At 35.1% G+C, this 26,479-nt stretch overlaps 3 protein-coding genes across 3 annotated transcripts; 1 reads left to right on the top strand and 2 right to left on the bottom strand.

Annotated features, from left to right (window-relative positions):
- Nucleotides 1-9,155: 9,155 nt before the first annotated feature.
- Nucleotides 9,156-15,505, top strand: LOC122315916 (phospholipase D delta-like). Its single transcript, XM_043132245.1, has 10 exons — nt 9,156-10,354; nt 10,964-11,080; nt 11,457-11,651; nt 12,008-12,289; nt 12,386-12,454; nt 12,605-12,752; nt 13,276-13,424; nt 13,662-13,832; nt 14,316-14,516; nt 14,912-15,505. Exons 1-10 carry the CDS (start codon nt 9,437-9,439, stop codon nt 15,203-15,205), a joined length of 2,544 nt encoding a protein of 847 aa, XP_042988179.1. The 5' UTR covers nt 9,156-9,436; the 3' UTR covers nt 15,206-15,505.
- A 295-nt stretch (nt 15,506-15,800) lies between these two features.
- Nucleotides 15,801-16,528, bottom strand: LOC122315917 (plastocyanin). The gene has a single exon (XM_043132246.1). The coding sequence runs from the start codon at nt 16,396-16,398 to the stop codon at nt 15,898-15,900; it is 501 nt and encodes a 166-aa protein (XP_042988180.1). The 5' UTR covers nt 16,399-16,528; the 3' UTR covers nt 15,801-15,897.
- A 7,668-nt stretch (nt 16,529-24,196) lies between these two features.
- Nucleotides 24,197-25,787, bottom strand: LOC122315915 (ornithine decarboxylase-like). The gene has a single exon (XM_043132244.1). It carries the CDS (start codon nt 25,545-25,547, stop codon nt 24,294-24,296), a length of 1,254 nt encoding a protein of 417 aa, XP_042988178.1. The 5' UTR covers nt 25,548-25,787; the 3' UTR covers nt 24,197-24,293.
- Between the last annotated feature and the right edge of the window lie 692 nt (nt 25,788-26,479).

Here is a 26,479-nt window from a genome sequence, read left to right as displayed (position 1 = left end):
ATAAATTCAAAAATTTTACAAAATGGTTGAATATTAGATCCATATAATATTTTTTCATAATATATTTCATAATAATGTATTAAATGAGATATATTTTTATCAAATATCTTATAAAAATAATATTATTTTATAAGAATACTCTTTATCTTATAATACTATAATAAAATATATTATGTATATCATTAATCACTGGCAGATAAAGGACAAAAGACTTGCCATGAGAGTTGGTGGATTGGATAAGACATAAATGATAAAACAGTGGCCCAAGATTCAAAAGAGAAAAAGGTTGATGAGGGAACTGACGCAAAAGAAAGCAATTAGCTGAAAATGTCGGATTATTATGGCCTTGTAGGTGACTTCAAATATATTATTTTAACAAATCTATATAATTGAGCACACCCGGAATATGGCGTCCTGATGAATATGGCGTAAATTTAAATTTGATAAATATTGAAAGAATACCAATAGGATAAATATAATTGTTTATGTAATTTTTATCTTTAATTTTCGATATAAGATTATAATCTTGTCATATTGATTAAAGATGTGCAAATGGATTAATACAAAAATAAAATTAAGATCAAAGTGAGATTGCTTATGTATCATTTGATGGAGCAATACCACAAATTTCATAGACTAAGTAGTGGAATATTAAATATGATCTATAAAAGTTCCTTAATTATTATTGGGATGATCCGGACTGTGAAAGTTTTGACACAGCTTTAGAGTAATATTTTAAGGAGCAAAATAGTGTATTTAGCTCGGACATGGATATATATTTATCGTATGTGATGAATAAAAAAAATCCGAATTTAAAATTTTGACTTGACGGAAGATAGACCTATTTAGATATCTTATCTTTGTGAAGATCGTACATGATATATTGGTCATTTCTATATCTATCATTGCATTTAAATCTATATTTAAATCTGTATTCAATACTGATGGACGTGTATTAGACCTATATCAAAACTCATTAATGCTAGAGATTGTTAAGCATTAATTTTCATGCAAAATTGGTGAGGTTATAAATCAATTAATTATTGAGAGAGAGATGAGCATGTTGATGACGTTGACATTAAAAATAAATGTTTTTATTTATTAATTTTAATTTTTTATTACTAATTTATCTATTTAACTTAACTTCTATATTTTTTTCATCTAAAAATAACTTAAGTATATTCCATTAAAAGATATTGAAAAATTCCTCGAAGGTTTCATTTGGGAGTTTGATAAGGTGACCTTTTTTATTGTTTTATTATTACTTAATCGGAGAAATATGCTGGTAAGATTTTGGTGGTGGGGCGTTTTCACTTTCAGCAACTGTCATGAGTGATTTGACACAAAGATCACTTTGGTTTAGTCCTCAACATCAACATTAAACCCCGTAATAATACTTTTTTGGCATTTGTTTGATTGCGCAGGATGCACAGAAAAAAAGTATAGCGCATATAAAAATTTGAAAAATCCTACACAATTTTTTACTATTTACATAACTTTCACACATTATATTTTTTTAATTTTTATTATTATTTTTATTAAATATTTAATATATAAATAATGAATAAAAGAATTAAATTAATTTAAAAAGAATAAACTAACAAAAAATTTAAAATTAAAAAAAAATAATGTGTGATGATTGAAAAATTGTGTAATATTACTTAATAATGAATAGCAAAACTCTATATTGATACTGTCTGGTGGTCACCTCTATCGGATGGATTATATTGATGCAAAGAATATGTTTGTTTCTCTTAGTTTCTCATTTTCAGATTATTTGATTATTATTTCTGTACTGATTTTTGAGATATATGAAGGTGGAGTTTTGCTATGTACAAGCACAGTTACGCACTAATTTATATATTAGTAGTGATTTATTCATACTTAAGATTTAAATTAACACTATTTTTAATAAAATTTACTTTTTGACTAATCACATCATATTAATACACAGATTAATACATAATTGTGCTTGCAACTATATTTTTCCATGAAGGTGTGATATCGGGAGCATTGATATATATCCGTGATGACTTTTGACTCCGTGAGCAAGAAAACAGGCTCCAAGAAATGATAAAGAAAAAATCTACACAACCTCCTAACATCCCAACATCCCACATTTTTTCAATTTTTTAATTATTTTATTCATTATTTATGATATATGATATATATCTTTGCGCTGGATACTTGGGGTAGCTGGGATCTCACCTTTGGCTCATGTTTTCCTCATGTTTTCACTTCCTGAATCTCCCAGATGGCTGTACAGAATGGTATGAATTTAAAACTTGATTATATAGAAGTTAAATTATTTATTATATTTTATATAATAATTTGTAAAAATTATAATAATTATATAAGATGAGATAATTTAAATTTAGATATCCAAACCATACCAATCAATGTCCTCAAATCATGTTTAAGAAAACTCCTGCTATAGTTATGTAAAGGTGGGTTTGTTATGGGTCAGATCGTTTGAGATGCTTAGAGCTTGGCTGTTAATTAAAAGTAGCCTTACTTCAAAACCTTAATTATTCTTTGTCTTTTGACAGGAATGAATTTTAGCACTTTGCTTAAGTATGGATTTCTTTCATGAGTGGAGTTTGAGAAGTAAGAAGAGTTGTGTAACAGCATCCCCAACTGATATCGCAAATGGTACTTTTTCCCATAATTTGATGGAAATTTTAGGGATTTGTTTAAAATCATTTCTACATCCGGATCCTCATTTTGGAAAAAGTATTTGTGGACTTTATAGTGATTTCTTATATTTGGAAAACTATTGTACATACCCAAATGATTTTTTATTAATATTTTATTATAATCATTTACATTTTCTATTATATTTATCTATTCCAATCATCTACACTTTCTACATATTCATATTTATTATAGTTTTAAATAATAATTTTAAAAATAATTTAAATAGTTACGAAAATATTAAAAAATTAATTATAAAAATATTATCATACCCACAAAAAATAATTTAAACTTTTGTTTAAAATATTCACTAGAGTAATAATTCAAAACATAAGAAAAAATATTGAGTAGTTAAATTTGTAAATAGAAGTGAAACAAAAAAGTAATAAAGAAAGAATAGAAAAATATTATTTTAATATAATAGAGAAATGACAGGGAATGAGATGTAAGAGATTTTTGAAAGATGAGTAAAATTTAAGAAATGTCATTTTTTGCTAAATTATAGAAAATTTTATGAGAAATCCAATGTGAATGCTCTAAAGAGTGAAAACAAATTTATGTTTTGTATTATTATTGTTGTTATGATATATTATTCTTTATTTGTTCTCTGTAAATTGATGTTTTGTATTATGATGTAAACAAAAATATAATATATAGTATGCATGTATTGTGTGTTGAAAGTAATAAATCTGGATATTTGGCTTTACATCCGATTATCCTGAATTTTTCCTGATACATCTGGACGGATAATCACCCAATTTTTAAAATTTAAATTTGGTTATAATTGGATATCTGGATCTAATTCTACACCCGTCAGAAGGAGGATGCCATAGAAACTAGGGCATATCTGACTTGGGGCATTCGGCTTCAACTTATATTGGCCTCTTCCCCTCTTCATCTCATCTCCATGACATTAATGGAGAGTCTAGAGAAGAGATGTGAATTGATATGTATTATGTTTATGTGAGAAATGCCACTCTCTCGTTTCAGTTATACTGTTCGTTTTGTTCAATTGATGTAACATTAATTTATTGAAAGAAAATTAAAAATACACAAAAATGGTAGAAAATACTTAAACTTTAATCTTTATCTTTTTATATTTTCATATGCCATCTTAGTTTGAATATATATTTTTTAATAAGTCACATAGTATCACATTAATGAATAAAATAGGAATGTTATTTATCATCTCACACTACATATTTTATATATTTTAATATTATTTATTATTATTAAATTAATTAAATTGTTTTATTTATCATCTATATACTACATATTTATTATAAAAAAGTAAAAAAAATGATAAGTAGAATTATTTATTAATTTATACTGAATTTCACAACAGAATCACGGAAAAATAAGTTGTAGTGCTGAATCGTGTAAAAATTTATATTTATTTATTTATTATTGTTTATTATATGCATGCTAAAGCTGTTTACCCCAAACAAACGCAAAGGTGTTACATCAAATAGATGCAATACGTAAGATGTCGCACTACATAATTAATATAATTAATATATCATTAAATAAACTTATAGATATAATTCCTTCTTCAAAAACACGTCAAATCGAATCGACTTGTATAGGCTTTTCCTGCCTATGGAGTGTATGAACAAGTTAGCGACGGTTTGTCCATTTAAGCAGTGCCGCGTGGCCTAATTTTCCTCTGCACTTGAATAGGATAGACTATATTTCAAAAAAAAAAACAAAATCGGGTAGACTAGTTATCTACGGTGCTTCTCTCAACATCAGAAATATGATCACCGGTCAAGAGTGGTAGACGTTACCACAACGGGGCATTGCAAGACGCAACGTCTTTCTCGTCAATAAATTGTGTTGTGTGCCTCTATCTTCCGTTGTCGGCAACCTAACCGACCAACCTCCATCTTTTTCATAAGAGTAATTCTACTCATAGGTCGGTTTGAGATCATACACCACATACTAATAATGTGGCAAATCCGATTTATTTCAAAACGGTCTAATCTATGAGAATCCTTCGCCGTGTTCCCTATGCTTCCCCTCCCCTCTATCTGCAGAATCGTTTTCGTGTTTCCTCTGCACTCCCTCCCTCTGCCAAAGAATTTCCTCTCCCATGTTCCCTCTGTGCTCCCCCTCCCTTTGCCATCTCTCTCTCTCTCTCTCTCTCTCTCTCTCTCTCTCGTCGACACCCCTCAAGAAAAGCCCTAGATCTAAGAAATCTCCCTCGAACGAGGGTCTGGTTGGAGACGTACGACACCGCCAAAGAGGCAGGTATGGTTTACGACAGGGAGGCCATTTGCCTTAGGGGCCCCGACGCTCTCATAAATTTTGTAAAGCCTTTGCTTTTCATCACCTCCATGCCTTATGGCCCACCATCACAACCAGAGGCTGATACTGAGAGTCACTCAACAAGTAGCACTGCTTCGGTAAGCTCTACTCAACGACAAGATATCGATGTTGTAGGGGTTTCCGATTACGATTCTGGGAAAGAATCTCACAGTCCCTATTCTCCAACTTTTGTTCTCTGATTTCAACCCGTTGAACTCAGAACAAAGGGGAAAAGTGACTGGAGACCAGCTCAAGATCAAAGCGATTGCGCTTATGGGTGGTTGGATCCATTACTATTGAAATATCATTTTGAGTCCAAAAGTCCTTCGCAGATTTTTTGGACGAGATGATCTTACTGAAACTAGAATATTTTGACACATTTGGTATGGTTGAAAGATCACTTACATTACTTTTTCTTAATTTTTTACATCTGTTCTTTGCTATATCGATTTACCTTTCATCACTTTCCCTCTCAAGATGGTACGTAGTTTTTTTTTTCCCTTTTAAAGGAGTAATTTATTCATCAAACTATGTCTTTATGTTAGAAACCTTCCCTGGTGATGTAAAATGGTAAAGAAGAAAGTAAACAAATGTTGGAAAGCCACAAGAAAATGGACGGTCAACAGTTGTTTGATAAAATTCATCAACCTGAAACTGCCTGATATTTGTTTATTGCCTACGACACTCATGTTCAGCATCAAATCAACATTACAGCTTGAACCAAAAAAAAAAAAATGCACAAAGGAGAAAAAAGGCACCAAAAGAATAAGAATTCCAAACATTATACGCAGGTATGCAGACAAATGTGGGTGTTCTGTGTTTTACTTTTTAGAGAGAGAGAGATTTCCATAGAGAGAGGAGTGGAAAGAGAGCCCCTTTAGAGCATAGCAGCACGACAGCCTGCCGAATTTGGTGTTCTTTGGCTGATCAAAGGCACACGTACTGTAACACGACGAAGGAAAGAAATCCGAAGCGTGGAGGGAGAAGAACGTGGGAGGAGAATTCGAATGGAGGATTCGGAGAAAATTAAAATTGTGCACAACGTGGGGTTTCTTCTTCCTTCTAAACGAATCGTTTTGATAAAAATAATAATTATTAAAAGCCAGCTCAGCTGGTGTGTGGTGTGAGCAGAAGATTTGGGCTTAAGCGTAGACTTACTCTTTTCATAAAGGTGAGAGTGTTCTACATACTCGGGCCCAATTTTGGATATGGATAAGTGTAATTTTTTTATTTACTTTAATGTATTTTTAAATATTTGAAAATAAAAAATAAAATTTACAATATCAATTAAAAATATTTATTTAATCATTAATTAAAAAAATATTGAGAAAAATGTTAGAGACTCATTATTAGGATCTTAAGCATTTCTTGCAAAGAGCCTAATTACGTGATGAGATGATCTGGTTCTCAAATTGAAAATTTTGAATTAGAATCCTGCCCATGTATTAAAAAATAAAAAATAAAATAAACTTTACTAATAAAGAATAATTGTTTTTTTTTTTAATTTTTTAGGCCAAGTTTAGTTTTTTACAAAGACTTTGAGGGGGTAGAAACTTGTCTATTTAGGGTTTGTACAAAGAATTTCTCTTTGAAAAATTTAAAATTAAGCCCATACACCACACACACACACTATATATATATATTTACCAAATGTTTGGTATATGGATAATGAGTAGAAAATTTTAATTAGTTTTAGAAGAATAAACTAAAAAAAAAGTTATGTGTATACTTATATGTAGCAAAGCTCTAGCCACACTTACCTCGATTGTAACTGTTTTAAGACTTTTTATTCCAAGAAAATATTGGGAGCAGTTACTATTTAGGATCATCCGGATCACACCCTATGTGTCATTGAGTAAAATGACTAAAACACCCCACAACAAAACCAAAGTTCCGCATCGTTCCCTCTCATTTCACACGTTTCATAGTTTTTTTTCTCCCTCTCTCTACCCCATGTGCCGCCAAAGGTCCCCCGCCCCCTCCCCCACCACCTGTGTCGGCATCCTCTCCCCCACCCCCACCCCGGCATCGCCATTCTTGCCCCTACCCACAACATGCATCGCTATCCTCTCCCCCACTCGTACCCCCCGTCACCCATCTAAACCAAATGAGAGCCATGGCTGATCATGGAGGGGGTTGAGAGAGGTGCGATGGAGTTGGTGGTGGTTGAGGGAGGCTCTAGGTGGAGGTTGAAAGTTGTAAGTCGTGGGTGGCGGCATACGACGGGATAAGGGGCAGAACCCATTTCGGGTGAAACCCATTTCGAGTTTGGAAGTCGTGGGTGGCGGCATAAGCCGTGGGCTTGGTGGTGCTCAACGGTGGGGCTGGAGGTTGACGACGGTGGCGGTAGTAGCGGCAAACCGTGTAGGAGAACCCATTTTGGATTGAGAGAGGGTGCTACGTGTTGGGGCTTCCGTGGAAGTTTGAAGGTGGCTGGAGGTGGCCGGCGTGATGGGGAGTCGAACGGTGGTGACTGGTGGCACACAGCGGGGTTGGGTGAGGCTGTGAGCTGAGAGAGGGAATTGGGTGAGGGAAGAGGGAATAGGGTGGGGGAGGGGGAAACGAGATTTTGTTATTAAAAAAAAAAAAAAGACAACTCCGGATCAACCATGAACAGTGACTGGTCCATAGCAAAACTCTTTTATTCCACCCTGTCTTCTACTTGCAATTGGTCAACATTTTAATTTCATTAAAAATGTATAGCTAGACTAATTTTTGGGCTGAATAAAATGGATAAATTTATGTTATGACAAAATTAGTCCTAAAATAACTCCAAATTTCTAGCTAATAATTCTTAGAATATCCAAAGTTTTAGTGTGATATGCTAATTATTTAGGGTCTTTAGGACTAATATACAAATATTTCCCTAAAAAGAAATTCTAAAAATACAATAGGTAATATGTTATTTCTTTTTTATTAACTTTTATAAATTTAGGGATTTTTAATGCTCCAAGAAAAGATATATGTATAGTTGTCACAGTCCCTACACGTTGGACTATAAGATAATGATCTCTTGGGGTAAAATATGACATAAGTCATCGGCTAGTTTGGTTACACAAAATTAAATTATTTTATTTTATATAATTATTATAATTTTTTTAAATTTTTATACAAAATATAATAAGTAATTTAATATTTTTAAATCTCAAAATAAAATTAATATTAAAAAATTATATTATAATAATATTTTATTCAACTTTTAATAAAACATCCCATCTCATTTTAATTATATAATCAAATAAAGCAATAATATCACTTGCCACGTCCTCACAATTTTAGAATATTTTCAATATGAATATTTGTAATAAAATTTTAAGGCCCTTAAGTTAAGGGGTAATTATAAAATACGCTTTTGCAAAAATTAAGGTCTGGGATTTAAATTTTAAAGAATTTACAATTTATAACTATGTCATGAAATTGTTATGTCATCATAGGAAAGTATGCATACCGCGCCCAGCTCCCGGTAAGAGCCAATGCTGTAAAAAGAAAAATATATATTTTTTATTTAGTGATTAAGAAAATATTTTTAAATGATATTGTGAATTTAAAAAACAAATTAATAATTTTAAAAAAATATATCTAATTTGTTTTTTTTCAAAAAGAGTCTCATTTTTTTCTAACGGTGACTCCCAAGAGTTGGGAGTGGTAGCGGTAACATGATCCATCATCATATTAGTATGCCACAAGTCAATTTTTGATTTGCTGATATAACATATTAATTTTATTTACAAGTCAATTAAATACTAAGATATGAAAATCTTTCATTAATTTTAAAAGAAGATCGACCGAATTATAAATTTTTAAAATTCAAATATTATTTATAAAATTTAAAAACCTAAACATCATCGAAAACTCAAATATTAATTTTACAATTAAAACAAATTTTAATGAATTGGAAGGAAAAAGACATCTTGAAGTCGGATCAAGACCAGTAGGCGCCAGGCGGTTGCCAGTTGCCACGGCTGTAGAATTCCCTTCCATTGGATTTTACGCAAAAAGGAAAATTTTTTATTTTAGGCGAAAAAATACGTAATAGTTTCATCAGACAAAGGAACTATATTATCAACTTGGCTTCCGTAAGTACGTTAACTGCTCTCCACGTGTCATTTTTATTTATAAATGTAGCTCGGGACACGCATCACAAGATTCACAACCATTTTCCCGTTACCCTCACCCTCCCACCAAGCCCCCACCCCGCTCTCTCTCTCTCTCTCCCCTTACCGCCTTCGGTTTTCACCGTTGGCGTCGCCGGAGTAACGGAAAGAAAAAAAAAAAGGAAAAAAGAAAGAAAGAGGAAACGGATAAGAGAGAGAGATAGCATCGTATTGTATGTAAAATATACAATACCCGACGTCCGGTTACTACGGTGATAGCCCTATCGTCCCTCCATCCCTATCGTTTCGCATTAGGCCCTTAGATTTTTCACTCAGCTTCCATGGCCAACGATAAATTGGACTCCCTGGTGTACCTTCACGGCGATCTCGATCTGAAAATCATAGAGGCCCGATGCTTGCCAAACATGGATTTGGTCTCGGAGCACTTCCGCCGATGCTTCGTGGCATTCAGCACGTGCCGATCACCGTTCTTTAACAAGAAGAAGCACCAGCACCAAACGCACGGGAAAATCATTACCAGCGACCCTTACGTCACTGTTTGCCTCGCCGGAGCTACCGTGGCTCGCACGCGGGTCATTTCCAACTGTCAGAATCCCGTATGGAACGAGCACTTCAAGATCCCCCTTGCCCACCCGGTCTCTCACGTGGAGTTCTACGTGAAGGACAACGACGTGTTTGGCGCCGATCTGATCGGAGTTGCCTCCGTATCGGCTCAGCGAATCCTAGCGGGCGAGGCTATCAACGACTGGTTCCCGATAAATGGTTTGTCCGGGAAGCCACCGAAGCCTGACGCCGCCGTCCGCATTGAGATGAGGTTCACGAAATGCGAGGACAATCCATTGTACCGGTACGGAATCGCGGCTGATCCGGACCATTTCGGCGTCCGAAATTGTTACTTTCCGGTTCGGCAAGGAGGTTCGGTGACGCTATATCAGGACGCGCACGTGCTGGAGTCAATGGTGCCGGAGATAGAACTGGATGATGGAAAAAAGTTTGAGCACGCCGCGTGTTGGGAGGACATATGCCACGCAATACTGGAGGCACACCACTTGGTGTACATTGTGGGGTGGTCCGTATTTCATAAGGTGAAGCTGGTTAGAGAGCCCTCGAGGCCGTTGCCTAATGGTGGGAATTTGAATTTGGGGGATTTGCTCAAGTACAAGTCCCAGGAAGGTGTGCGAGTTCTGCTCTTGGTTTGGGATGATAAGACTTCCCACAGCAAATTCTTTATTAATACTGTACGTTTGAACTTGTCTCGTACGTTTTCTTGGTCTCTCGATCACTATTCATCACGATTCGTGCTGTAGTTTACATGTTTCGGTTTGCTTAGAAGTTGCCATTCTTCTTTCCGATACATTGTTGTTAAATGTTAATATTACCTCTTGCGATTTGTAATCAAGTAAACGAAAAAGGGTATAACATTTTTAATCATTTAGGCTGTGTTTGGTGGTGAGTTGAAAGTTGAAAATTAAATAAAATATTATTTTTTAATATTATTATTATTTTAGAATTGGAAAAAGTTGAATTATTTATTAAATGTTGGGTTGAAATTTGAGAAAGTTGTAATAATTAGATGAGATGAGTTGAGATAAGTTTGGGATCCAATTCGATTCTTTACTACAATTGGAAATTTCTCAACTTGCCACAAAGGAAACAGACATAGTTTATATGAAATTGCACTTCACCAGTGCAAATATGCTGGTCTGTAGTGTACGGATTTACATCGTGTAATTTACCTGATGCAAGCTATAATCACCTATCACCAAGATCAAAGGATGTTGTGCGTTCCGCTCGGTGTCCTTCCCGTTACAGTTCCTCAAACTCTACTGATAGGTCCTTTTATGCAGACTGGAGTGATGCAAACTCATGATGAAGAAACGCGGAAGTTTTTCAAGCACTCTTCCGTTACGTGTGTGCTTTCACCCCGATATGCCAGCAGTAAGCTTAGCATTTTCAAACAACAGGCATGCTTTATACCATGGCTTAAGTAAATTTAGCACTTATATGTAATTCTTTCAATGATTTGTGACGTTTTTTCATAGAAAACTGCTTACTCTAATACTGAAGATAGTTAAACCATTTAATTTGACATAGGAGGAACAGAACATCTTAATGCATGCAATTTATTGTACGCATGTTATATTATTTTCCAATTAGCCATCTATAAGGGAAAATAATACTCAGTCTTTGATAGTTTATCATATTAGTTCCTTAAACATAGAAGGAAATACTAGAATGGAAAGAAATCGTGTATTGGATATAGCATGACGCCTGAATTTTAATTCTGATCTTGATGATTGAACAGACTGCTGACTGTTATCTCATGGCATCTGTTTTTAGGTTGTTGGAACCCTGTTTACACATCATCAAAAATGTGTGATTGTGGATACGCAAGCGTCTGGAAATAACAGGAAGATTACTTCTTTTATCGGAGGTCTGGACCTTTGTGATGGCCGGTATGATACTCCTGAGCATCGACTATTCCGTGATCTTGACACTATTTATCAGGATGATTATCATAATCCAACAATTTCCGTGAGTATTGACATCTTTGAACTTTTGTCATGTTTTAAGAATAGTGAGCTACTTTTTGCATTCTTCCTACATTATGGTAATCGATCACCATTGGTAATTGTTAGCAGATTTCTCAGTAGAATAAGAACAAATTTCATGCAATCAGTTATATCTGTGGGCTAATCGTGACCTGTACCAGTCATTAGCATACGCTTGTTGTACTTGTCAGTGCCACTGATGAGTATTTTATTTTAATAAAAATTCAGCTAAAACATGTCACCTCATAATTAGCGTGATTCCACATCCTGGAGCAGTGTAACGACTTTTTGCACCTCGCACATGAGTGATCTTTCTCATTCCTTTCTTTTAAAACACAGGCGGGAAGTAAAGGTCCAAGGCAACCATGGCACGATTTGCATTGCAAAATAGAAGGGCCAGCTGCGTATGATGTGCTCACTAATTTTGAGCAGCGTTGGAGAAAAGCCACAAAATGGTCAGAGTTAGGCCTGCGTCTCAAAAGGGTGACTCATTGGCACGACGATGCTTTGATAAAGTTGGAACGCATCTCATGGATACTTAGTCCTTCCCCATCAATGCCAAATGACGACCCTGCATTATGGGTTTCCTCGGAAGATAGTCCTGAGAACTGGCATGTTCAGGTTAACTAGTCTGCCCATCCTCGAGTGAAGCTTAAATAATATGATCATCATCGTCAAGTTCTACTTAATCTCAGTCTGTTATTCTGAAATTGACAGGTTTTCCGCTCAATTGATTCAGGGTCTTTGAAAGGATTTCCTAAAAATGTTTATGAGGCTGAGGCGCAGGTTAACTATTTTCTTAATTAAAACTACTGTTCATAATTGTGTTGACTCTAGATACATCTCTGTTAGTGAAAAGTTATTGCGGTTGCATGCATAACTGAATTTTATATATTTTGATAATTGGGAAATTCTCTGGTTTTTTCTTTGCTGCAGAATCTTGTTTGTGCAAAAAACTTGGTTATAGACAAGAGCATTCAAACGGCATACATCCAGGCGATCAGAAGTGCCCAACATTTTATATATATTGAGAATCAATACTTTCTTGGCTCATCCTACGCATGGCCATCTTACAAAGATGCAGGTTTTAGATCCATCTCCACAATTAGTACATTGAATACATTTTTATACGCATTTACATTACTCAAATTCAACTTAGTCTATTGTAAACAAGTGTAAGTGTAAGTGTGTGTGTGTGTGTGTGTGTGTGTGTGAGAGAGAGAGAGAGAGAGAGAGAGAGAGAGAGAGAGAGAGAGAGAGAGAGAGAGAGAGAGGTTCGTGCTTCCAAAGCAAGCCAATTTGTACACAAATCAAAGATTACACTTTTTTTGTACTTATGACAGACATCTTATAAAAATCTCTGCAGTCTTGCTTAACAGAACTTGTAAAAGTCTGTTGCATAGCTTGTATTCCATTTACAAATTTGAATTTCAATAATACTTCAAAAATTGTGGTAACATTTTGGATTGATGTTTTCCTTATTGGTTGTGGTTGTCATAATCATGTACTTAATGATCCTATTTGACAAATTGTTCTCATCATGACATTCTGCTGGGTTACTTCATTGAACTTTTCCTCATAGTGACTCCCTTTTTGGCTTTGATCAGGTGCTGACAATTTAATTCCAATGGAACTGGCATTAAAGATTGCTAGTAAGATAAGAGCCAGGGAGGGATTTGCAGTGTATGTTGTCATGCCAATGTGGCCTGAAGGCCTCCCTTCGTCTGCCTCTGTGCAAGAAATTCTCTTTTGGCAGGTAATGCATGTAGTGCTTCCATAATTTAATTACAAAGAAAAACAATTAGAGATGATTATGACAGTTAAGGACGTTGAAAACTTGGTAAGGGAGATGCCAACGGTGAGATTAGGTTGCCCTTTTTTTTTTTTTTTTTTTTTTTTTTTTTTTTTTTTTCCAGTTAATATATGCATATTTATGATTGCTTATCTGTTGTGTTGCTTATCTGTGGAGGTTTTGGTCATTTTCTCTTCTCAGACGCAAACAATGCAAATGATGTATGAAATCATAGCACGAGAGTTGAAATCGATGCATCTTGAGAGTGTACATCCCCAAAGCTACCTAAATTTCTACTGTCTTGGTAATCGGGAAGAACTGCCCAAAGAAGTGACAGTTCCACCTAATCTATCTTCTAAGAATGGGGATATGGTAATCTTGCTCTATGATACTTATTTTCCATTGTTTTAATTTTAGTCAATTTGTAAACTTGAAAATTTTTGGAGCCCAAATATGTCAAAGGGTGCTACAGGGTGGCCAACTAGACTCCCAATCCAGAACTAGCGTGGTAAAAGTAAAGAGTGCAGATTTATGGATATGGGGTTTTGGGGGGGGGGGGGGGGGGGGGGGGGGGGGGGTGTTGGATGTATTAGTTTTATTTTGTAGTAGCACAAGTAAACAGTTCTGTTATATGCATGTAAATACATTTACAGTCAGCCAGTTTGGTTCATAAATTCATAATTGTAAATGAGCATTGGTTCAATTCACCAATGGAATTCTATGAGTGAATTTAAAAGAGAATGGTTGCATTAATTTAATTCACTAGTGGAATTCACTGAGTGAATTTAAAAGAGAATAGTTTTATATACTATGCAAAAAGGTGGGAAAATGAGTTATTTTTTTACTAATTTTCAGGTTTCTACTTCACAAAAGTTTCAAAGGTTTATGGTCTATGTACATGCCAAGGGTATGATTGTAGATGATGAGTACGTGATATTAGGGTCTGCCAATATCAATCAAAGATCGTTGGCTGGTTCTAGAGACACTGAGATAGCCATGGGTGCATATCAGCCCCATCACACCTGGGGTAAGAAGAAGGGTCATCCACATGGGCAGGTGCGTATATTCACTCACCTTGGATGGATCACATTGTATTCTTTGTTGTGTCGTGGCAAGTTTTGGCAGATATCCCAGAGGGTGGCATGAAAAATTTACTTCCTTGCTTTAATTGACCATTGAAAATTTGGGTACATGCGTTAACATGTTTAGGGAACAAATGAAAAAAAGACTGCCTCATTGACTAATCATCATAGGCTAACTGCCAAAAAACGATGGCTCATATAATGTTATGCTCATGGCGTGATTCTGTGTCAATAGTTTTTTTATATTCGCTGTTGTATAAAATCCTTAATAAGCATGCAGACAAGTCTTTGCTTTTTTATCATTGTTGTCCTTGATATAGAAAACAGTCGCTGTTCTTAAATTGAAAGAATTGTTCGATACTATTGCAGGTGTATGGATATAGAATGTCTCTGTGGGCAGAACATTTGGGGAAGTTGGATGATTGCTTCAAGGAGCCTCAAAATTTAGCTTGCGTGAATAGTGTGAATAAGATTGCTGAAGATAACTGGAAGAAGTACACGGCGGAGAGTTTTACACCATTGCAGGGGCACCTTCTTAAATACCCCGTTCAGGTAGATGCCAATGGAAAGGTAGGTCCTTTGCCTGGACAAGAGAGTTTTCCAGATGTTGGTGGTAAGGTGCTTGGATCCCGCACTACCCTTCCTGATGCTTTAACTACATAAGGTTCACCAATTTTCTTGTTCCTCATCTGACATGCATTCTTTTCGGCACGAATGAGGGGTAAAATATGGTTTAAAACCGGCTTGAGGGACAGACTACAGGACAGGAGCCTTCTCCAATTGAATTGTAAGCTTGTTACCAACATTTTGCACAACATAATGTGTTTTGCATTGTAATCCTACATGTATACTATTCAATTCTTTGCTGTGATCTGGTTCATTAATTTTGGTAATCGAAATTCTTTAATCTAATGAAATAATATATATAAACCTGAATAAAGTAGTTTGTTGGCGACTTTTTCATCCACTTCCATATAATGGCTTCTGGCCATATCCAATCCTTGATAATGTTGCATGTTCCTAGGTGTTAAAATTTTTATAAAAATGCTGATGAACTTCAGATGATTGTGCAAATTTATCTTCCAATTTTACTGCAAAATCAATTGGTTAGAGTCATATTTACATTGCATTATCTACTCTGCCTATCTATTTCTTCACATAATTTCATCTACTGATCTTCTTAGAGCTACCATATTTCTTACATTCTAACTTGTCTGAAAAACAAGTCAAAAGCAGGCATATATGCTCCTTATAGACATGCACCACAAATCTAACAATATCTCACTTGAAGAAAATGCAAAACAAGTTTCACTACATAAATTCCGTCACTTCTCAACACCGATTACTAAGCAAATTTAATTGACGGTCACTTTTCCCACCATACCAGCTCCCTGGTGAGGGGAACAATAGAACGAGTAGCTACCCTTTTCAGTCAAGGTCACTGCGTATACCTCTCCTGGGGCATTGAGGAGATCCTCCTCGGACATGGAGATCTTCCCCGCGTCAACACCGCCGGGAACTTCATCCTCGTCGAATATAACGTTGTGGGGGAAACCGGCATTGTTCTTGAACACTATCTTCTCCCCTGCGCTCACGCTGAAACTGTTAGGAACGAAAGCCAACGACCCGTCATCACCACCAAGCAAGACCTCTAAGGCCATTGCATTGCTAGCAAGCAGCGCACTTGCTGCCGTGGCCGCAACAGTAATACCCACATCCTTGAGTGAGGCCTTAACGCTGAGCCTTGGGACTGGAGAGGCTGATACTTTAGCAGTGCCATCGACTTTAGCTGCACCGGCCACTTTTAGGCCGGTGAATGATGGGATGGCAACAGCTGCAGAGGTGACAGTGGCCATGGATATGTAGTTTTATGGTTTTTCTCTATGTTATTGTTCGTGTCGGAAGTTGAGGATATCAAAAGGGGGAGAGATGAGGGCTGGATTTTAAATAGAGTGAGAGCAGAAGTAAAGTTGATTTTGTGTCGTACGAATTGGTGGAGGGATCTGTGGTCGGATATATAACGAATGGGAATGGTTTATGGGTGGGGGTTATCTGCTGGGGACTGTTGCTACTGGCTAGGCTGGATGTTATCCCATGACGTGGCTTGGATTTTCTGATGTGAAGTGGAAATGTGAGACCGAGCATGGTTAGTGAATTATCTATATCTAAAATAAATTATACTTTATAATTATTAGATAAAAAATTCACTTACACTATATGAGATAATAGTAAATAGCTAAAGTAATTGGAAAGAGAATATCAAATTTAATATCTACTGTACAAAGACTAAATTCTTATTTTATTAATTTATTGTAACTCTCTATCTCTCTCTCTTCTCTCACATAGATATTTTTGAAAGAGCATCATTCTGTTTATTCTCCAATTGCTTTAATTCATGAGCTAAATAAATTAAATAATTAAATATTTTTTAATTAAAATTAAAATAATGATAAAATTAAATAAATTAAAAATATCCAAATTAAATATTTTTTGGGTTAATATTATTTTATTACTATATAATGAATAAATGAATAATTTAATGTAGAGATATGATGTGAATGAAATAGTCAAAGTTAAATTTATCTCATATTATTTTATTATTATATAATAAAAAAATAGCTATTTCAATGTGGATATTTATGTTAATAGAATAGTCAATATCCAAATTCATCTTACATTCATTAAAAGTGTCATTTACATATACATCATTCAATAACAATGCTCTAATTAAAAGTATGCCAAATTAATGAAGGATAAAGTTGTGCATGAGAATACTGATTGTTCATTTGCCAGGGAGTCCATTTAGGTGCTGAGATGAGTTGAGTGTTTTATAAATAATAATGAGTTGAGACAATGAAGTGAGTTTTGTGGAGCCTATTTAATATGAGTTTAGACTTTAAGTGTATTTGGATGTTAATATGAATTTAGATATATTTATAGAAAGTTGAAAAAAGTTATGGATCCTGCATTTAAAGAAATGTTGAGTTGAAAAAGGTTGTGGGTCTCACATGTAAAGAATTTTTGAATTGAATGATATTTAGTGATTTGAGAGTTGAGTGTTTGGATGTTAAACTTAATTTAAAATTAGATTAAACTGAGTTGTTCTTAGTATCTTCTAACATCCAGACGAGTTATTCTTTGGTCCTTAAATCATGGGAGGTTTTTCATTTATATGATCTTGTTTACTTGGAAGCTAGCATTTCATGACAGATATTTCACCCATGCATGTTGAGGTGATAAACCAGCCATGAACGGCAGCCATTTTTCTTCTGCAAATGTGAAAATTTATTCAGGGAATAAGTACTTGTGACCAGTTTACAAAAAAATTCACCAATCGGACATTCTTTTTTACTGCTCCACTAATCCGAATACTCGCATATAGCTTTAATAAATACAAACAAATAAGGAGTGATATATGTCAAGCTAGTGTCGAACGCAGCAGCTAGCTGTGTGTCAACAAAATAATTACAAATCTACAAGCCATCAAAGAAAAACATGAACAGCGAGAAGATTTCATACTTCTCTGAGAATTTGCGTACAAATTGTCTCTTTTCGGCGTTTCCGCATCAATTTGAGGGCCCATTTATAAGTTGCTTTATAAAATCTTAAAAGATCTGTTAAGATACAAAGAGATTATATAAAAATAAATTTACAAATTAATCAAGTATTTAAAAAAATGTGTTTTTACAAGTTATGTCCTAACAAAAATTGTACAAGATTTGCAAGTTGCACAAATCATTTTTCGTATTAATCGTACGACAATAAGCAATGACTTTCTAGAAATAAAAAAGAAATAATTTTGTAACGTAAACAAAAATTTACTCAAAACATCTCATCTATTTGATATGCCATCCCATGAAGTCATGTGATGGATTGAATCACCACTTCAGCTATATTCTTGAGTATTGATCACAGAGTTAATGTTGTGTTTCGCACTCATTTGGGTTGGGCTTTCAGTTACTTGGATCTTTGATTTTAGACTTGCAAATATAGAAAAAAATACCGCAAGATTGGGGTCGTGGTGGTGGCCGATGAGTTTCTGACACCTAAGTCAGTATTATCTTAAAGTTTAGTGTAAGTATGTAGAGGGTTCAGAGAGAGTTCATAACACTTAAGGATTGTCTTATATACCTAGTCTCTTGAGAGTCAATTTGTAACAGCCCGCTAGAAATTCAATTGTGAAATTTCTATTAACTTTATGAATCTCGTGAAAACCCCATAAGTTTTCACGAATCCATTAATCGTATAGGTTTTTGTCTAACTACATAGTTAGTGTTAATATTTACTATGGTATTAGAAGTGTGTTTTTGATTATTGGAGATAGTTAGAAGTGTCAAAATGTATTATGGTTTGTGCCATTAGACTCGGAGGGCTATTTAAAGTCTTATGGCGCAATAACATTTTTTCATTTTTTTTGGACAAAACGTCTGTTCAAAACTGTAGATATTATTGGATAAAAAGAAATATCTTGAGGTAATTTTCATGAATATTATTGGGCAAAAATATTTTGAGTTGATTTTTATAGATATTATTAGATAAAAATATCTTAAGTTGATTTTTGTAGATACTATTGGATAGAATATTATGAGATAATCTTTTATAGATATTTTGGGTAGGAGAAAACTACACTCAACTCTCAACTCCAGCCTCATCTCTTCCATATCTCATCCATAATTATCTCCAGCCACCTCTCCCCACGAAATTATCTTCATTTACACTTTCCATTGAAAGAATATCAAACACTCTCTCTCGGACAGCTTTTAGGAGGTATTTTGCATGCCAATTTCAAAGCTGTTTTAAGTGTTTTATTATAAAGTCTCCTTCATATAAGTTGTTCCTTTTTGAGTCTAGTTTATATCGATATCTTATTTGCCTCATTTGAAGATCATTTGGTCAGTCAAATATTGTATAAACTATAAAAAGGTCATTCTATGAGGTAAACTGGAGAATATGTTATAGTTTGGAGTTTTTGACCAAGCTAATGGATAGATATTGGTCTGAAATTTTTATGGAGTATTGTTAACATGTATATATGACTATTGGTTGAGGATTTTTGCATGATTAAAGATTTTGATGAAAGATTTTCTTAGATTTAGAAACTTAGAAACTGGAAGAGGAAAAACAGTTTCTGTTTTGAGAAAGTTTAACTCTTTGGTGGTCTAAACCTATTCTAATGACTTTGATAATTTTATTGGAGGATCCTAAACATCTTATATACATGTTATATTATTATTTTGAAGATATTTGATGTTAGTTTTAAAGATATGAAATTTTATGCAAAGAGATATTTAGATAAGCCAAAGTGTGGATATTCTTGGCTAAATTTATGTTTTGATTAATTTCTAACCATGTGATATTGAATTAGAAGCTTGTATATGTTTTAGGACATCTTTTTAAACCATGTAATGGTTTGGTTTGAAGATCATATATTTATAAGTCATAGATCAAGAGATTTATCAAAACTAGTTGAGGAAAAAGTTTCTGTTTTTGGACTAAGTGTAAAACCAAAAACTTCAAATTTTATTTTGTGATTTTGGTGATTTTAGTTTGATGTTAGGATGATATTATGAATATGTTAGAAGCAAGATTTGATTTTTGAAATTCTTGGAGATGTTTTGATTTAAGGTCAAAACTTGTGATTCAAGTGCTTGGATCTTTTTACAAAAAAGTTTGGTGTTGATTATTAGTTTTTTCTAAATGGATGTTTTAAGTATGGTTTTGAACTTAGGATTGGAAGATGTTTGTTGCAAAATTTTGGTTTAAGCATGAGTTTTGAAGTTGGAAGGAATTGCAACAAAAATAAAGGGAAATGGCCTATGGATGTTTCCACCATAGTGTGTTCTTCATAGTTGTGTTTTGTTTTAAATTTTTCTGAGTTGATATTTAAGTTTAGGACAAAATTTACATGAGGAATGTAAATTTTAGAAACTTTTAGAGTTAGTATGCAAAATCCTTAAGTTATGGGTAAAACGGTCATTTTTCCACATGTAGAGAGTAAAATGAAAATTTTACTCTTTAAGTTAGTATTTTCCATATTTCAAATATTTAGTGATTTAGTTCTAACTTTTAGAATCACTAATTACAGTTCCTCGTGGTCGCACTTGAAGTTTTATAAGAAACGCGAAGATCGAGGTAAGTTAGCTTTTAACTTACTAGCAGTCTACTGTGTATGTGTGCTAAGTAAAAGAACTACAGTGTATGTATGTGTGTTATCATATATGTCATGCCATGCCAAGTTATCACGTAATTGTCTATTATACAGAATTTATTCTGTCATCAATTTTTATCTGTTACATAATATATTCTGTTATGTATTACTGTACATTACAAGTACGTCATGCTAAGTATGCCATCTATTACATGTATGTCAAGTCATGTAATATTCACTGTTGTAAATATGTCATGTTAAATATGTTGTCTATTATATGTTATGCCATGTTACGAAATGTTTCTATCTCAAGTTGGTCATGTATTTCAAGTTATGTTCAAGTCACGTTATGTTACGTCAGAGCTTCAGTCCTTTTGTATTCCAGTCACGTTTCATCTTGAGTACATTATATTTGTGTAGAATACATGGGGCCACAACAACTGTGGAGTATGTATTTACACGTAGAATACATGGGGCCACAACAACTGTGGAGTATGTATTTTTCATGTTAAGTCAAGTTTGTGTAGAATACATGGGGCCACAACAACTGTGGAGTATGTATTTATACGTAGAATACATGGGGCCACAACAACTGTGGAGTATGTATTTTTCATGTTAAGTCAAGTTTGCATAGAATACATGGGGCCACAACAACTGTGGAGTATGTATTTACACGTAGAATACATGTGGCCACAACAACTGTGGAGTATGTATTTTTCATGTTAAGTCAAGTTTGTGTAGAATACATGGGGCCACAACAACTGTGGAGTATGTATTTACGTGTAGAATACATGGGGCCACAACAACTGTGGAGTATGTATTTTTCATGTTAAGTCAAGTTTGTGTAGAATACATGGGGCCACAACAACTGTGGAGTATGTATTTACACGTAGAATACATGGGGCCACAACAACTGTGGAGTATGTATTTTTCATATTAAGTCAAGTTTCAGATCAAGTTCATGTCAAGTCAAGTTCAGTTCATGTTTCAATTTAAGTTATGTCAATTATGCTATGTTGTACGCCAAGTTATACTTTAATTACTTATGAATTTGATTATGCATTTATGCTTTTACTGTCATGCATGCATCATTAGCTTGTGTGGAAGTTTTTTGTTAACTTACTGTGATTTGTAATCAAATCTCACTTTGGTAGTCCCAACTACCATTCCCCCCAAATGGTAGATCTTGTTACAGGACCTGAAGGAGAATCAGGAGCTGATCAACTAGACACAATTGACTAAGCGACGGTGCGACGTCAATGTTAATATAGTAGTTAACGTAAATTACTACTTATACAATGGAGTTGCATCTTTAGTATTTTTTGGATCATAACCATTTTGGACTAGTGTTGTAATCTACTCAATGAGTCTTTATGTATGAAGTATGTTTTAAGCATTTGGGATATTTTCAATTTGGTGCATAGTATTGCTAAAGAAAAAAATTATCCGCTGCGAATATTGCATAATGTTAGATGCATGTTAGGAACATTGCATCTTATATGTCATGAACGGGGGCAGGTAACCTTGTGTTGCATGTCTCGACGCTTCAAATGTCCGTCTGATCCCAAACGGAATTTGGGGGCGTCAGACAATTGCTTAATCTTCTGTGTCAGGAGTATATGTCATCTTAGTTGTCTCCTTAGTCAGGTGTCATAAATGAGAGGTCAACTGCCCATTCATTATCAATTTTTCTATTACTTATTGTCAAGAGATCAAGAGCTCTACACATTTACTGTTTGTCCCATGTATGGGCCTTCTGGGCTAAGTAGCTTAATGGGAAAGGTAGGGTGTTGTGTCTATCGCTCCCATTCCTTTGGGATTGGAGGTGTTGGTGGGCCAATGGGTTGCCTGTCCGTCTTGGACTCCTTATATCTGGGCCTTAGGCTCAGGTGAAAAATCTCCTTACACACAGGATTTATTTACATTAATTTTTTTAATATGTTAGTAATTATCATGTAATATTAGTGGGGATAAAGGGCTGTTAAGTAAAAGGCTTATGAAGATTATTAGTTCTTTTGCTTTTTTGTTAATGAGTTACTTTATTTGTCATTTTTTCTGTTAATAATTTTAGCATTTACGTTAAATTAGTTTTTTTCCAACAAATCATCCTTTGATCCTTTTTGACACACATTAACGTTAGGTTTTTTTTTTTTTTTTTTGTCCCCCCATCTCCATCATAGATGTAATTAAATCATGATCTCGTGCAAATATATATGTACCGTGCGACTATTATATAATAAAAGAAAGTCAAAAATGTTTTAATTGCACGGCATGAATTACCACATCTTCTAATTCAATGTGATCATTGGTGACGTAATGATGTTTTTGGGTCATGACTAGCTTTCAAAAATTGCGAGCTTACAAAATTCCTTGTTGCCTGTTGGGTTAACTAATTTATAATATGCTGACTTGGCATTCAGTCGGGAATATTCAAAATATCTGCAAAGCCAACTTCCATTTGTACACTACAAACCAACAAACAAGTAAATTCAACCAGTGAAGTGGTGGTTTTCCAAACAAGTCAAGCGGTGGTTTTCCAAACCATGCAATGGTTTGTCCATGCGTCCAAAAGCAGAGTTATAACGTTTCATAAGAATAATAATGAAGCTTAGTTCTTTTGACGTAAATTATTTAATTGGGACGTACGAGGTGGAGAAAAAGAAGTACATGACCTACATTACACATGATTATTCAAATTAACTAACCACATGGCACCCCATGTTTTATATAAAATCAAGAATTTGATTTAGGTTTTTACTTAAAGTTCTACGTTAAAAGCCCTTTGTTTGAACGAAGCGACTCTTGATCAAGAGTTATGACCATCGAATGTACGCACTCTCGTAATACGTTGAATAAAAATTGTTCACAGTTCATGCAAGAAATATGAGAATATCCTAGCTAATTGAGTACTGTTGCATTCATAAGCTGTCGTGATTTTATTTGATCTATTAAATCTGTTTTACAATATAAATAATTTTACAATATAAAAAATTACATTAAACCACATCAATTTATAGAATTGCTTTTGTGTAATTCTTTAATGGTTAGAGTATTTCCCGTCCAAAAGTGTTTTTAATGTGCATGGCTTAGTTAGGCATACGTGCTTAATTACCTGTTTTGATCCTTCAAGCATATATGAAAAACTTCAAACACATTACCATAAAAAAGATCGCGCGGTGTAAATTAGGGGAGGTTAATTCAACCATATTATTAAGCCCAACAATACATATCAACACTGTATTGCGTTGGATGTTGTTCCGTACAAGATTCGTATAGCTAGCAGCACATACTTTATGATCTATACTTTCGAGGGTTACGAGAATATCCTAATTATACTCTCTTTTGTGTTGGATGTTATACCGTACAAGGATAGCATCTTAGCGTGGAAGTTGTTGCGCGTTAGCAACGCGCATATGTCGTACAGAATATAATTTTATTACTTATCATTTCTCCGTACCACACCACTTCTACTGCAAGTCTGCGGAGAGAATGGAATAGATGCCAAACAATTTATTAGATTTTTAATAAAAAGGGACAATTTAATTAGTATTAATACATTTAAGCTGGACAAAAGGCCAACGGGGAAAGCCGAAAGCCTTTACTCTAGCTTGGATTGGTATAGGCCAAGTAGGTCAAAATGGCGGACGTACTGAACCCATTGAAGTTGGACCCAGCAGCCGCCGTATAAGCACCCATATCAGGAAACACAAGCCAGTCGTTGACCTGAAGTTCCGGTAGCTGGTGACCCTTCAAAACCGTGTCAAGCGCATCGCACGTGGGCCCAAAAACGGTTGAGCTGTAGGTCCTGCCTCCCTTGCACGAGGGGTTTGCACGGTTGGACGTACATGCTAGAGGCGTGCATGTCACGGTTGCATGGTCGTATAGTATGCAGTTCATGGATCCGTAAATCCCATCGTTGATCCAGTACTCTCTCAGTTCGCCTCTGACGCGCTTTCCGATGATGTTCGTGGCCAGCGTGAAAGCTGACTCTGCGAAGAATCTCCCCGGTTCTGCCATGATGGATAAGCCTGGATCGCTGGCGAAATACGATTGCAGTGCGCCTTTCACGGCTGAGGCCGCTTCGTTAAATTGCGGGTTGGCCGTGAAACCACCACCGATGTTCAGCACCCGCATTCGAGGCATGCCAAGCCGAGTAGCCGTCTCAAAAGTTGTTTTAGCCGCCGCTATGGCTCGATGGTAAGCACGCGAATCTTTGGCCCCACTTCCGATGTGGAAAGAGACACCGGTGACGGTGAGTCGTGCAGAGAGAGCGGCTTGGAGGAGTGGAGCGACTTCTTCCGGAAGTGCACCGTACTTTGGGCCCAATGGACAGCGTGCTCCACCGTCATCCGGAGCCTTGATCCGAATAAGCAAAGCACATTTCGGGTGCAATTTTCGAATCTTCTCGATCTCGTCTCTCGAATCGAAAGTTGTTAGGTTAACGCCAACACTCGCAGCATACTTGATGTGGGACTCCGCTTTACAAGGGTTGGCAAAAACAATGCGATCGGGAGAAACCCCAAGTGACAATACGGCCTCCATCTCGGCTCGACTTGCGCAGTCAAAACTCGACCCTAGTGCGGCCATGGTGCCAAGGAAAGCCGGGTCTGGGTTGCACTTGACGGCATAGTAAGGTCGAACCATTGGGAGGGACCGTGTCCACTTGTCCATGAGACTCATGACCGCACCTAAATCAAGCACGTAAAAGGGTTCTCTTGACTCTTGCTTGCTAAAAGCAATGGCCTGCATGAAATCGCTCAGCCCACCTTTTGATATGGTTGTAATCCTCTTACCTCTGACCCCTGGAGCAGCCAGTATAGTCTGTAGGCTCTTTGGGCTCTTTGGGCTCGACCCCATGGCTAGGAATGGCTTTAATTAAGAATGCAAACGGTTTGGATCGAAGATGTATGACAAAATGTATTTGAGAGCTGAAGGGCATATATAGGTAGGTAAAGAAGAACAGAGACTCGAAAGGCATAAAAAGCTAGTGAAGAATGGTCCGCCACCACTAGCTATTTGGTGGAGAAAGGGAGGAAAAAGAATTCTATAATTGAGTTGCCTTTTGAGCGCAATAGAATCTGCAAAAGGTCATATTAGGACTGGGATTTGTTTATAGGTCATTAAAATGACCAACGTGAAAAGAAATAAACATGTTGGGAAGTTTGGTATTAGACTAGTAGTCGGAGAAGATCATATAAACATATATATGTCGAAGGTTGAATATTTCAGTGGGAGTAACTTGAAATGTTTGATTAGGAAGAGTTATTCGGGTCGGCCTACTTGCATGCAGGTATGTTCGAATTGATTCTAGCGCGGAAATTACGCGTTAGCGGCCAATGGGGACGACTGACGAGTCCATATACATGTAAAAAGTGAAAAAGGTAAAAATCCTGGATTCTCTATCTTGTATTCTAAGACCAGTCTCTTTAGATATTCTATATCTAAAATAATTTGTACTTTTTAACTATTTGATACAAAATAATCTTATAACGGATTGACTATCGGTAAAGTTTGTAACTTTTAGCTATAATATTTTAAAAGAAAATATTAAATTTGATCTATACTATATAAAGAGTAAATCTTATTTTATTATTTTTTATAACACTGATGTCTCTTTTCTCTCCATCTACATTTACAAACTTTTATCAATTTTTTTTTTAAAATTAAATAGTAAAATATGATAAAATATAATATAATAATAATGTATAATTAAAATATGATAAAATAAAATAAATTAATAATTAAAAAATTAAATATTTTTTAAATTATTAATTACTCATTACTGTATA

Source organism: Carya illinoinensis, chromosome 7, assembly GCF_018687715.1.
Source record: "Carya illinoinensis cultivar Pawnee chromosome 7, C.illinoinensisPawnee_v1, whole genome shotgun sequence".
Lineage (NCBI taxonomy): Eukaryota > Viridiplantae > Streptophyta > Magnoliopsida > Fagales > Juglandaceae > Carya > Carya illinoinensis.
This window is presented reverse-complemented; position numbering and strand designations above follow the sequence as displayed.